The sequence below is a fragment of the Protopterus annectens genome, chromosome 2.part1 (genome assembly GCF_019279795.1).
Source record: "Protopterus annectens isolate FY-2018-M chromosome 2.part1, PAN1.0, whole genome shotgun sequence".
NCBI classification, from domain to species: domain Eukaryota; kingdom Metazoa; phylum Chordata; order Ceratodontiformes; family Protopteridae; genus Protopterus; species Protopterus annectens.
The window spans coordinates 671,606,103-671,621,204 of NC_056729.1; the positions used below are offsets into that span (position 1 = coordinate 671,606,103).

General features: G+C 37.6%; 1 protein-coding gene across 1 annotated transcript in view; it reads right to left on the minus strand.

Moving 5' to 3' along the window:
• PCM1 (pericentriolar material 1) overlaps positions 1 to 15,102 on the minus strand; it is a gene marked incomplete at its 5' end in the record, with an annotated part of 3,258,627 nt that overhangs the window by 2,749,613 nt on the left and 493,912 nt on the right. The window contains one exon of the mRNA XM_044063494.1: positions 2,459 to 2,688. Coding sequence (XP_043919429.1) covers positions 2,459 to 2,688 — 230 coding nt within the window. The remainder of the gene's footprint in view (positions 1 to 2,458; positions 2,689 to 15,102) is intronic.

Genomic DNA, 15,102 nt, shown 5'->3' on the forward strand with positions numbered 1-15,102 from the left:
CAAAGGTCACTTAACTAAGCACACTCTAAACTACCAAAAACTTTTTAAACTAGGCCTAAAACAAGAGGCCACTAAAATGCTATATCACACACTAAGGGAAAGGGACTAAATAGCAGAATACACACAATAAAGCTATAAAAGCTTTGGAAAGTATCTTAATACAACTATCTAAAATTTTTGACTAAAGAATAAGAGAAAAAACAGTATACTGGCCCGAGCTAAATTCAGTGCAGTGGCAAACTCGATCCGAAGTAATTCACAGGTGCATCATGGGATAGGGCCCTAGTCTCGAGCTATTTGAAGACCTCGAGCTTTGCAATTGGCCATATTGGAGCAGAGGGATCGGCTCCGAACCAATCAGTAAAGAATGAACAGCGAGATTGAACAACTTCACATGCCCATTTTCAGCAGATGCCCAAAGAATAAGAGAAAAAACAGTATACTGGCCCGAGCTAAATTCAGTGCAGTGGCAAACTTGATCAGAGGTAATTCACAGGTGCATCATGGGATAGGGCCCTAGTCCCGAGCTATTTGAAGACCTCGAGCTTTGCAATTGACCATATTGGAGCAGAGGGATAGGCTCTGAACCAATCAGTAAAGAATGAACAGCGAGATTGAACAACTTCACATGCCCATTTTCAGCAGATGCCCGAGGAGAAAAGCTCCAAATTATTACAAAATATTTTAACAATCTTACAATCTTCAAAAATAAAACAAAACAGACATACATTCTCCATAAGTATCTACTATACACAGGGGAGGACAGAAATACAAATACTGGCCACAGACAAATACTTTTTCCAAGTACAGGAACCCATGGAGCAAACAAAAGACTTCTCAATAAGTGTGTCCATCAAGACAATAATCACTTTTAAGTGACCTAAGTGAATTTGTGCTAGTATACTGCACAATGTGATCTGTAGTGAGTAAGGAATGGGTGGAGACGACCCTGGAGAGGTGGAGATATTCTCTAGAGAGAAGAGGAATGAAGGTCAGCAGGACTAAGACAGAATATGTGTGTAAATGAGAGGGATAGAGGAATAGTGAGGATGCAGGGAGTAGAGGTGGCGAAGGTGGATGAGTTTAAATACCTGGGATCAACAGTTCAGAGTATTGGTGAGTGTGGAAGAGATGTGAAGGAGAGAGTACAGGCAGGATGGAGTGGGTGGAGGAGAGTGTCAGGAGTGATTTGTGACAGACGAGTACCAGTAAGACTGAAAAGGAAGGTCTACAAGAGGGCAGTGAGACCAGCTATGTTATATGGGTTGGAGACAGTGGCATTGACAAAAAGGCAGGAGTCAGAGCTGGACGTGGCATAGTTAAAGATGTTAAGATTTGCACTGGGTGTGACAAGGGTGGACAGGATTAGGAATAAGTATATTAGAGGGTCTGCCCAGTTTGGAAGGTTTGGAGACAAAGCCAGAGAGGCAAGATTACATTGGTTTGGACATGTGCTGAGGAGGGATACTGAGTATATTGAGAAAATTATGCTAAGGATGAAGCTACCAGGTAACAGGAAAAAAGAGGAAGGCCTAAAATAAGGTTTATGGATGTGGTAAGAGAGGACAGGAAGAAATGGAAATAGAAGATCTGATGTGGCGACCCCCTAATGGGAGCTGCCGAAAGAAGAATACTGCAGTGGGTTGGTGCCTGTTCAGGATGATCGGTTTCACTGCCAATCAAACAAGTGCCAGAATAGGCTCTAGCTCCCAGGAACCCTGAAAGTGATCAAGAAAGTTAATGTACAAAAAATAGAAAAAGCAACTACTTAAAGATTTATAAAATTAAAAGCTTTCTACTCGTCTATCACTGAGCATAGTTTTTCTTCAAAAGACTTACCCCAAAAATTAAAAAAAAAAAAAAGAAATGAACGTCACAAACCAAGATGGCTAGGATGCAATTTGAAGCATGTCTGAAACAAGTCTGAGTAGCAAAAATGAGTGAACAGGCTGAATGTGCACTTACTATGCAGCTGTCAGTGTAACTTTCCATACACTGCTTTTTCTAACACTTATCAGGTATGAGTTTCCCAGACAAATCAGCGGATAGAATGGCTATACAAGCTAACAAGTCTAAGACTATAATGAAATACCAACATACCACTGCTGCTGCTCGTATGTACGAACTACTAGGACACCCCCCGCAAAAACGAGGTAATAACATTTGAAGAAGCAAAGTATTCAGATCAGGGTGTAAGTGTTGAACAACATTACTTGTTACTTATTTGAAGCAATAGTAATGGTGCATAAATACAAAGCACAAAATCAAGATAAAAAAGGTTCAACAACTCTTCCTCCTTTTAGCTACCACTATGTAAAACAGACATTCGACTAATCCTTTCTAGTCGACCGTAAAAAAACAGCAGGCAAAAAGAACTACAGAAAAACTAGATGAATCACTTTTTTTCAGTGCTGCTATAAGGCAAGTTGTTAAATTTTGTGTGTGGGAGGAGGGATACCTGTACCATAGCAACAAGCTCTTGTAACCGTTTAAGCTTTTGTTTGGCAGCTAGAAGCCTGTCAATCTTCTGCTGAAACTCAGGATCAGGAGGAGACTCATCAGCTAAACTGCTCCTACGACTTGTTACACTGCCATCACTGACATTTTCTTCCTCAGGTTCATCATCCTCATCTTGTGCTTCTCCATCCTTATCAGCCTCATTTTCACCATCAGGATTATATCTGCAATCTGAAAAAAGAAATCAGAATAAAAAATTTACAAAAAACAAAATTAAGTACACTGCTGCAACTATACAATAAAAATGTGAGACATCTGAAAGATAAAATGTGCCTTCATGAACTTGAGTTACCCAACAACCCTGATTAAACAATGTCAAATATCTTTTAACAGTTCATGCACATGTGTGGTAAAAAGGTACACCAAGTTCAAATGCTGAGAAAGCAACTCTGCAAAAACTTTCTATTTAAATGACAGAATATCATCCTTTCCCCTTCCTGTTAAAAAAACAAATAATGCATGAAATTCACTTTAACAGAAAACTCAGGGCCAGTGAAAGCAGAATACTTGAGTGTTACTTTTCTGCTAACGCAAGATGACATAATAAAGGACTTCCAAGATGGCTGCACATTGATCAAAAAATTAACTTCGGCTCTCCCACTGTGAAAACAGCACCTGAGAAACAGTCAGTGATATTGTCAGCTTGAGTAAAACTCAGTTATTAACTAGTAAATACACTGCCTGGATGCCAGCAAAGATGAAACTAAGAGCCTGAAAGAAAATCAACTACAACAGGTGAAGACAAAATACTGACTAGAAAGAATCCTGCAGCTATTCAGCAAAAAACAGTTCAAGTTACAGATTTGGTACACAACATAGCTTCCAGTAATCCAAAAGAAAAAATCAGTCAAATGTGCTAAGAGCCAATTAAAATAAAACAATGAGAGAGAGTATCAACTCAAATAACAAAAGGCTGGAAAAAATGCAAAAAGTTTGTATTTAGATAAGCTGATAAAACTGCAAAAATCAGAGGTCAAAATGATTAACGCGACTGCTCAAGAGCAGCAGTTTCAAATGATAGTAGAATTAGAGGACACAGTATGTAGGGAAAATCTGAGACTTTTCAGCTCTACTAGGGAAACAAGGAGGAACAGACTGCATTCATTTTATGAAGGCAGAAATAAGCAACTGGACTGGTATTTTGCAGCTGGAACAGTTCATTTAAAGGGCACACCATGTATAAGCTCCAGATCTGGCCACGAGGAAGTAACCAAGCCCTTTATTAGTAAAGATGCTAACCTACCAGCAAGAAAGAAATGATCTTGACAAAACTGTGGCAAAGGGGCAAAGTATTAAATGTTGGAGATGACAGTGCGTTTATTATTGTTATTAAATTATTATTATTCACTGTACTTCAGGCAGAAGAGAAACAAATTTATTACATTAATTAAGGAAGGGTGAGAGGCAAGTGTAAGATTCAAGCATCTGTATCCAGCTATCTTCAGAATATTTTTTCCTGGGGGATCAAAGCCATTTTTGATGCATAACAAGATAAGGAGGAAATGCAAAAGTTTGTCCAAGAAAAAGTGAGCCATCAAACAAAAGGGGACTCTGTTTCTCATTTTTCTGATAATAAAGCATGAGAGAGACACTGCCAGTGAAACCTTTTCCACCGTTCCAAGGAAATGCTTGACAGACAGAGAAAAGCAAAGGAGCTGACCAACAGAATTGGGACTACCATGGAATTCAACCAGAATCTGGAGCTGGGAGATGGGACATGAACAGGAAGTCTACCAGCAACATGGAAATTAGGGAATAAATGCGAGACTGCAACGCATCAAATGCATTTGTAAACTACAGCTGTATAAGAAGAAGTGGATAGAGTAGACTTCTGTTGCCTTTGTTACAGGGACAATCCCAGTGTCTAAAATTACAGTCCAAGTTAAGCTGACAGAAGTCATACCCACTTCGACATGTCAGTAATATCCACCGTGTCATTTTACTTTTAAATACCCTGTAAATCTGCAGTTGTAGTCTCGTTTCAGCTCCCAGGATAAACTAATCTTTGGATTTGTGTTCCTCTCCGACTTGCACTGGATTGGGAGCTATGCCCCCAGGTCCTGGGTCATATTTAAAATAGAGAAAGATGTGCCAAGTTAAGGGACATCAGTGTATACTAATTTTTAAATTTTGCATCACTCAGGCTTCTACAGATGTACAAGCAGCCTGCTCACAAAATATAGTGCATTTGTCTAGTAGTATTCAGAAATCGACATCAAACTAGAAGCTGAAAAAGGAACTGAAGAGTGGGGGTCTACTTCTGTCACACACTTGCTTTCTATGAATTATTAGCTGGTCAGAAAGTCACTACACCAGGCTAGTATTCAAAAGTCAGAATACAGTAAAACATTAAAGAAAGAGAAATATGGTTTCCACTATTTGCTTGACTCGGATGTTTTCTATAGGTAAAACCCATGTCATACAATTGTTGTAGAAGGCCAGGATTCACAATCACCATGGAATAAAATATGAAATGAAAGAAACAAAAATCTTGTTTACTAATGGTTTTAAAAGCCTTGTATTAATGATGTGCCTTTTAGAGTAGCAGTCAGGTCATAAAATGCCTGAAAGGCTACTTTTCTCAATGGGTAAATGCACAGATTAAACTAATGAATGGCTGACAGAGAGAGCAGTTGTCAGTATAACTGCAATTTGAGATGGAATTTGGCTAACACCTTTGAAACTTCCTTCAAGCACTCTTCCCCCACCCCCTCAGCATGCTCAAAAAGGCAATCCTGAAATGTAAACAAAGGCTGAATCAAAACAAAAAAATCCCTGCTTCTGTCCCTTTAAGCTTATGGGGAACTGAAAAGTATTTGCCTCACTTCATGCCATTAATGTGTGAAGCAACTATGAAGGGAGGGAAAGAAGGCAAAAGGTAATTAAGTAAAAATGTCTGTTCTTAACAGTATTTCTATAAAAAATTTCACAATATAAATTGTATATTTTACAGTAAAGTATTTTAGTTGTTCTTGTAAGTGATAAACTTACTAAATTAGACACCTTTTCTTCCTTTTCTCTTCCTTTGATTTTTTGTATTAAGAAATGTAGGCATTACAGTACAAACAAACAAAAAAGGATCATTTAAGTTAATGGGCTGTAATCTTGAGTTGTTAGAGGGGGTAGGGTGAAAAGTACACAGATAAAATATGTACAGCTGATATGTTTTATTTTACCTTTGCATAGGTGAATGTCTGTATTAAGACTCTTGGCTTAACCTAATAAATTTTAAGTGGAAACAAGTAAATATGAGAACACTGAATATAATGAAAAGTTTTTCTTTAGCAATAAATGGTTCAGCTTCCCTTTCAGGCTGCAATAGAGGATTATTTTCCCACTTAATTTTATATGAAGACAAGCTGATAATAAAGTAATAAAAACATAGAACACCAGTTTCTTCAAGGCCAAAAAAAAATATTGCTGAATGCATGCAGTGTGTTTTCACATGGGGGGATAAATATAGCAAAAAAGAGCAGGCACCAATTAATGTAAATAGAAGCAGAGGCAACATGTGTAACCTCAATTTCAGGTTAATTAGGTCCAGTGTTGGCAACTGTCTATTTGGCACAGATGTTCCTATTACGAAAGTTAATTATTTGAAGATGTATGCAGTTGTGTGTTTATATTAAAAGTTAACAGATTCTGGGAGCGTGTTTAGTTTTTTGGGTGTTTTTATTAAAATAAAAGTAGTCTTGTAAAATATTACAGGCTTCAATGATGATAAAAAAAACACCTGTATAAAGGATTAACCTGCCAAACATTAATGGGTGTATGTATCACAAAAGTTGGAAATAAACATTTAAAAAGATGCCATATACATTAGGTGGTAATAATTACTTCTTACCATAATGACAACACTTTCCATATTACCTTGGAATGTGAACCATCTTACAGGTATAGACAAAAAGGAAAGACTACTTTTATATTAAGAAATGAAGGGTGCAAACAGCAATTCTACAGGAGACACACTTGAAAGGAAATGAATATGTGAATTTGATAAAGCATTTCAGAATGGATATTTTGCAGACTATCAGAAACAGAGGAAATGAGGAGTACTTTATTACAAGAGCTCCAGTAGTGACAGAAAAGGGAAAAATGATAATGGCACATTTTTGCAATAAGGTGCTAAAGGCAAGGGATGAGGATTATGCTGGCATGTATTTGTATTCCACCTAAAACTGCAAGCAAGCATTTGTATTCCACCTAAAACTGCTATTATGATGCTTAAAACATTTGGGGAGAAATAGTCAGCTTTTAGCAGGGAATATTACTTTTAGGTAGGGACTGGAATTTGATTTGCAGAAATAAGAATGCATATTCAGGGCCTGGAATGGAAAATATAACAAGAGGGTAGATTTCTGAAGAAATTTATGAAAATATTTGGTACGAAATACAAAGTAATAGGAATTCTGACAGAATTTATTTATTATTCGCCAAGGTGCAATAACTTGCATAGACTAGACAGAAATTATACTTCACAGAAACGCACATTTAAGAACTTTGACACATTCAATAACTAGTTACCAAGATAAAAATGCAAGGTAATGAAGTAAAGACGAGAAACTGGTGCTTCCCCACCTATTAAAAAGAAAGGAATTTAAGGAATGGAAAGTGGAAATGATCAGGGAGTTATTTGGGGAAATATAAAGTACTACAGAAGTTATAGCTAGTGCACGGGATAAAAATCAAAGTGGAGTTTAAAAATATAATAGAAATAAAGATGTGGTTAAGAAATATTTAGAGGGTCTGACAAACAGGAATCTCAACAAGCATAAGTGTGGAAAGATTGTTGTCGAGCAAGGTTTTTTTTTTTTTTTTTTTTTTTTTTTAATAACTCCACAGCACAAAAACTTTTGGCGCAATGACTTGGGCAACAAAGTAGAAAGGGTTGTTGCCAAACTTAGGGACACTATAATAAAAAAAAAAAAAGCACAGATCCTGTAGAGGTATTAGGGAAGCTTTGGAAATTTTAGGTAAATGTGTATACAGCAGAGAAATGGGGAACTCGAGAAAAAGCACAAATGGAAATATTTATGGAAAACTTAAATATGCCATGGTTAGAGGCAGATGAGGCTCAACAACTAACAGTTAAGATAAGAGGAGATGATATAAAAATGTTAATGTATAAGCAAATCTGCAGGAAAGTCTCCAGGAATAGATGGTATTCCGGTTGAAGTCTGGAAGCTAGGAGGGAAGAAAGTGAAAGATCTGGAAGGTTTTGTTTAACAGTATTTGAAGAGGAGGTGAAGCATCAACATCCTAGACAAAAGCTGTGGTGACTGCAGTACCTAAAGATGGTAAAGGCCCATCTAACCCGCTTCATATATGCCCATTTCAATTTTAAACCATGATTATAAAGTTTGTGTCTACAATGGCTAAATGAATGGAAAAGGTGATGCCAAAATTGACAGATATGGACCAATGTGGTTTTGTGGAGGGGAAGCAAACATTTAACATTAATATAACAATGACAATCTAGAGGGAAGCAGAATGTAACAGTATCCCGGTTATTACTGGGTCTTTATGAAGAGAAAACATTTGACAGAATTAGCTTGGATTTTGCGTGTAGAACAATAGAAGCATTTGCACTTCCTGATGCAATAATAATGTTCATTAGAAGGATATATGAGGGATTGGAGGCAAAAATCAAAGTGGGAGGGTTACTCACTGACAAGCTGTGTGCGACCAGAGGAATCAGACAGGTGTGTCATCTTTCCCCTTTGATACATTTGTTATACTTGTGTTATATTTAGAACTATAGGCAAAAAAATGGGACTCGAAATTCAAGGCTAAAACTGATATGGTGTTCAAGAAAAGTTGGCTTTATTTCTAGAGGATATTACTTTGCACATGATGGAATCAGAAAGACATTAGTGTTGTGGAACATTCTGAGTCAGTTCCATGTTTATTTAGGATATACAATTAATGAAGATAAAACAAAGGACATAGCTACACAAACTATGTGCCTGTACCCACACATGAATTAGTTCAGCAATACCCAAATTTAAGGGGACATAAGTATTTAGGAATATGGATTAAAAAGGATTCTGTTAAGGCAGCTAAGGATGTGTGGGCAGAGACTAAACAAATGATACAAAAACTGAGAAACTGGAAGCTCTTGCCTATGGATATGGATAGCAATATACAAGCTGTGAAAATGTTTTTAGTCGCCCCTCCCCCCCCCCCTTTTTTTTTTTTTTTTTTTTTAACACAAGTCAGGCACATTTTATAAACAAAGAGTTGCAGGATTTTATTTGAGAGGGTAAGAGGGCAAAAGTCAAGTAGGATAAGTTGATCCTCCCAAAAGAACAAAAAGGTGTATGATTACATGATTTGAAGAGATATTTTAGGGCTACACAGTTAAGGCTCTTATACATAACAGAAGCAATTTAAAGTGTAAAGGGATGATGGAGTGTAATTCAAGAAATAAGGGCAGAATGGGATTTTGGATGCAAATCCTTAAGAACAGTTCTACAGAACATTATATTCATAAAAGAGCAGAAAGTATACAAATTAAGCCAAAACATGAATGGAGACCATAGATTTCGCTGATAGGGATGTCTGTAATTAGAAATACACAGAATAGTCAAGAGGTGGGTGGAATTTACTGGGGGAAGCTGGCAAGCAAACCAAGGTAATGGGAACAAATTGGCAGGCAAAGGTAAGAGAACGGGAAGAGGCCAAGACGGCATTTGGACTGCAGGCTAGTGATCACCTTCCTTATCAGGGACTGAGAGTACAGACAAAGAGAAAGGGATAGGTGAATCCTAAATTAAAAGACCTGAACTGTTTAAGTTTTTAACTGAATCTAGAAAAGAAGCTGTTGTTAAAGTGATAATTAGTAAGGCATATAAAATATTGCACAAAAACTATAGAAATCAGTCAGGAGAAGTCAAGAAAGAGTGGGAAAAGATCAGATATACAATTCACAATTAAACAATGGGAGGGTTATGTACGGCTTTCAAACATGCCACAAAATCTGGAAGATTTTGGATTTTTGCTGGGAATATTTCCATAGATACTTTTATACCCTAATCAGACTCAGAAGAATTTTTGTCAGGTAGATGGCAAATGTTGGAGGGGAAGAAAGAGCTCTACCGCAGAACATACGCTCTTATGGTGTAATAAAGCGTCAAACTTTAAATATTCAAGCAATCTCCGGGGTACCTCCGAAGTCTCAAACAACCCACTAAACAAGTATAGTGGGTCCAAAATCAAAACAGTGTAAAAATTCTCTGTGTGCAAGATTTTCAGTCCATATATCTCTAGTTAATCACTGTATATTAATCAGATCAGACAATAGTAAAAAAACAGTGAACTTAAACTCGTCTCAAGTCAAAAAAATAATAAAAAATATATAATTTGAAATATTGTACAGAATTACTAATTATTCGAAAGTAATCCAAGCAAGGCAGGCAGTCTGTTTCCAGTCGAAAATCCTTTATTAAGTACAAAGACTCCAGTCGAAAATCCTTTAAGTAACCAGTTGAAAAAAGGATTTTCAACTGGAATCTGACTGCCTGCCTTGCTTGGATTACTTTTGAATACTTAGTAATTCCATACAATATTTCAAATTATATATTTTTTATTATTTTTTTGACTTAAGACAAGTTTAAGTTAGTTACTTCTACTACTACTGTCTGATCTGATTAATATACAGTGATTAACTAGAGACATATGGACTGAAAAATCTTCCGCACAGAAAACTAAAAATTCCTTACAGAGTACTCTAACAGGAATACTGGGTGAGCAAATGAGTAATTGAAGAAATGGCTTTTTTTTAGCTGGGATACAGGATCTGAAATACACACAATATGACCCTGTAAATTTTAATTCTGGTGCCTGTCAAAAAGCTATTTCTAGAAAATGGAAATCAAAATCTAAACCAACTACACTTCAAGTAGCGAATACTGTAACAGAGATAAAAGAGCAGGAAGTGAGATCTTTTAGAAAAAAGCAGCAAATTACAAAGAAAAAAAACTAAAATTGTGGGAACAATACAAGCAGAAAATGTTTTGTAGGATAAACGAGTTTTAAGAGAAGGCAGGAAAGGAACAATTTATGCAATGTTGCTTTGATTTTTATATGACAATGTATATGATGTATAACATTTGCAAATGTAAACTTAATATAATTCTGATCACTTACATAAATGTCTCTGTCATGAGTGATAATTCAAAAAGGTGTATGAAAAATATAATAAAAAAAAATTTCTGTCAGTGTTTTACCTCAAATCTCTCCAGAAAAAGCAAACTGACAGTTAAAAGCTAAAAGGGCAATGGGGGCAAATGTTTGGAGTACTAAAACTTCCAGAAAACACAGTAAAGAATAAAAATGAGTACATACACAATGATAACGATCTTAAACTGTGAGCATACTGTATCAAGCTTTAGAGTAAAACACCATAGAGAAATTACAACTATGTCAGGTACTCTTTGTAACATCAGATCCCAACAATCAATTGGGGTATTTGAGGTTTCAGTTCTCCCCTGGTTGCTGAGTGACAATTAGACTGGTGAAGGGGTAAGTATTACATAGCAGGTCAGAAGGAATAAGAAGTTATGTACCTACCATAACGTTCCATGAATAGTGTCTAAAGGCAGTCTAGAGCTTGAAGCTGTAGAAGTAGCTAACTCCTAGTTGAATGTGCTTTAGGTTTTTGGCACAGCTGTTTTTCCCCTGATCGCAATTTCAGATGAAGTGAGAAAGCATCTGGACAAGAGTCACTTTTAGAAACAGGAAGGCCTTTTTATTATCTCGCATAGGGAAAAGTTGATCAGATTTTCTAAATTTTTGTTCTGTCCAAATAATATCTAAGCTGACGTGTGGACATCAAGATAATGTAGCTTTGTTCAGCTCACAGGAGATCAATAGATTGATTCAGATTGTTTTTTGCTTAGACCTTAGTAAAAGATGATGGATTAGTTCTCAAAGACTCTTTCTTTTTGAAAATCAAATAGGGGAATTAGAACGAAGAGCAGCAAGTTCAGACACCCCTGGGCAGATATATAGCCACTAGGGAATAAAGTTTTTCCAAGAAGATATTTCAACAGAACCAAAGAAACGGCTGGCTCAAAGGGGTCATGTCAAGGATGTCAGCACTGAATTTAACTGAGGATGAGGAGGAGGATTGAGGCTGGAGGGCTTTGGCAAAAAGCCAAAAGGCAGAGTCAATATTATGATCTGCTATCCCGGCCTTGAATTATTAGAAATAGCACAACTGAACTCTGACTGTGGAAGAAGAGAGAGCCTGCTGAAAAAATCTGCTAAGAGAAGGAACTGCCTGAACAGGGGCAGTAAAAGGAAAAATATTTTGGGCCTTGGCCCAATGCCCAAAGTTCCATTTGCTTGTGTTTGTGCTCCTGGTAAGGATTTTGGTGAAGCTACTATGATATCTCTAACACAGGTTAGAGATCAAAGAGGCTCCTCAAAGGAGAAGGAAGAAGGAAGTGGATGCTGTGAGGTTGAGAGAGGGATGACCCGGTGCAGCTGACGGATGGTGAATCAAGTAGATCTGGCACTGGGTCCAGCTGAAGGTGACGATGGAGGAACGGAACCAAACCCGAGGCCAGTAAGGGGCAATGAGAATCAATTTGGCTCTCAAAGCGGTAGCTTTCGGGATCACCTGGGGATCCAGGAGGAATGGAGGAAGGCATAAAAAGAGTAAAGAGGGCCCTGGGGCCAATCCGCGCTCTGGCCTCTGGGGGGAGAGGCCTGATAGAAGAAGAAGTCTGAAGATTTGCTGTTGCTGTTTAACAAAGGTCAAAAGATCGTGACATGGGCCATTTCAGAAAAATCTCGACCACTGCCATGCATTTGGTGAACACTCTGGGGGGCTGTGGTGAAAAAGGGCAGGGCTCTGAACTGGAGCTGAAATGACCCCAGCCCAGCTTTAGAGAAATCTCAGGCGCAGCCACCACCATGGGCATCAAGCGGGGACACCACAGCAAGGGTTTGTTGTCTAGGGCAGCAGTTATAAATTTAGAGCCTCTAGGGACTGCTCTTCTAGAGTCAGAAGGGTCCCTCCACATGCTGCAGTGCTACTATAACCACAAAAGGGGTGAAGGCGGAGAGGTGGGAGGTGGAGGGCGAGATCCCAAGCGGTATACTGGTATGCAGCTCATCCTCAGAGGGATTGGGCCAGTTTCCTCTGTTTGGCCAGTACACTCTTCATCACCTCGATCTCCCCTCCCAGGCAGAAAAGATCGAGACCTGGCCCAAGAAGAGAACTCAGGGGGAGGGGCGAGAGGAAGTCTCTCCAGGGATGTAGGGCCGGAGAGCTCCAGCCGAGGGCTCCAAGGGGAAGGCGAGGGATTCGGACAAGGTCGATGCCACTCACCCCCTCCGGAGGAGACCATGGAAGCCCGACCACCCCGAATAAGGAGTAACACACACACCAGTCCAATTAAATTAAATTAATCCCAAAAAGGTATTTAGTAAAAATAAACCAATACACACACTAACAGGGGGGGATGGGAGGAAAAAATTAACTGACTAAAAAAAAAATTTAAAAGAAGGGATTTTTCTAACAGAAAAGTTAATTAAGAAGATAAACTATCAAAAAAAGGTTTTAAGTTAAAAGGGGCTTAAATAAATGTCATACAAAAAGGAATTCGAGCTGGTAAAGTAATATGGTTCTTAATTCGTACAAAACATTTTTACAGATGCTCCAGCTTTGGAAAATTTAGTATGCAAGAGAATTTATAACTACTTTTCCCCCCTTTGTGCTTACTTGCCATAAGGATTTCAAACATTAAAAGTATTGGAAGATATGATTTCTAAATTAGAAACTTGCCTCAACAGTCATCTCGAGAGACAATGGAGACTGTGTGGGACTGGTTTATCCAGGTGCCACTTCTACTCCCACATCTCGCCTTCTCTGAGCTGATAGCAAGAACTTAGCACTGACAGCATAAACTGCAAAGCACATTACTTTTTCTTGGGAGGGAGGGCTAAAAATAACTGCTATAAAGACAAAGTCGTTACAACTCAATTAACATCAACAAGTATTCAGAACATTTTTTTTTCACTTTATGTAGAGGATCTTCTTAGAGTAATATCTACTAATAGAAGACAGGACAGATAACCTAATTGTTTTAAGTTTGAAATAAAGTGTCGGCAAATAGAAATGACACAGAACAGCAGGTTCATTTAAATTTCATTAATTATTGTTACATATAACCTATATATATATATATATATATATATATATATATATATATATATATATATATATATATAACTATAACTATATCCCTAAATGTGAACAAGTACCTGTTCATAACCTACACCTCCTTAATCTCCCTTCTTCACTCACTCCCTTACTTCTATCAATTTATCTCCTGTGGCTTTCTCTCCAAATATACCACAAGCCTTCTCACTTCATACTGCAATTCCTCTTTGTATTACACTAACTTACCATTAATTTCTGTAAAAATCATCTAAATTTTCTTCAAATATTAACTGTCATAACCTGTATCTATTCTTAACTGTTTTAATGTTACTGATAATTTGGTATACTTATTTAAACTGTAGCTGTCTTTGTACTATTTTTGAAGACTGCAAAATTATTCTTCCAAAATGTTTTGTAATATTTTAGTTTTCGCCAAGGGCTTCCGCTGAAAATTGGCTCCTACCCAGTTGAACTTTCCCGGTAATCAAACATCAATAAATAAATACTGCTACACCCAGCTCCTCTGTTCAATGACAAAGCTTAATCATTTACAATTCAATCTGCATATACATCTAAAGAAAACAAAACAGTCAAGATGGACTGTCCATAACAAGTGTTACTACATGGAGTACACTATTATGCTCCAAAATTAGTGTAGCACTTCACCCCATTTAGATTTTTTTAACTTTTAATTTAAATGTTATTTTCAAGATTTCCTGTATTTTTCAAACGTTATCTACCACCTTTGAGTATTTTGTTTTAATTTGTATCATTTCTTGCAAATAAGATTCAGGTATTTAAATATATTTATTAAAATAACAAATGGCACTAAGTTTAAGCCAGCTGTCACCCAAATCATGAAGGGTACTCCTAGTTAGGGCAAGAACTGAACTGTGTGTTGCCAAAGAACCCAGAGCCTAAAGTCATGATACTCATCAGATGAGTCACAGAAATGAGAATGACCTCCTTTCCAGAAGTTAGCAATTAGAAGTGGAATCAGAAAAAAATAAACATTTCAAGTTACTAGACAAAAGGAGAAGCCAACCCATCTCAAATTACCTCACTACCTGCTGCATCACAAAATCGACAGAGAAAACTAAGAACTCCGTGTGGCAGCAGAGGTGATTCGCAGGAATGCCCCAGTTCTGAAGGTACAACTCAGCAACTCAGAGATTATGAAGCTGCATGTCAAAGGGAGGACTGGATTATTGTCACAGTGATGCCAACATGTCCTCAGTCGAAAAGAATTTGAAATGTTAACAGAATGAAACCTGAGACTACAGCAAGGTGTCAGACAGCAGCACTCCCTACAAGTCTCGTGCAATAAGCTTCCATACTACGGACTAGGTGATCCGCGGTGGTGGTGATGAGGTAAGCATTGTCACCTCACAGCAAGACGTTGTGCCGTTCGA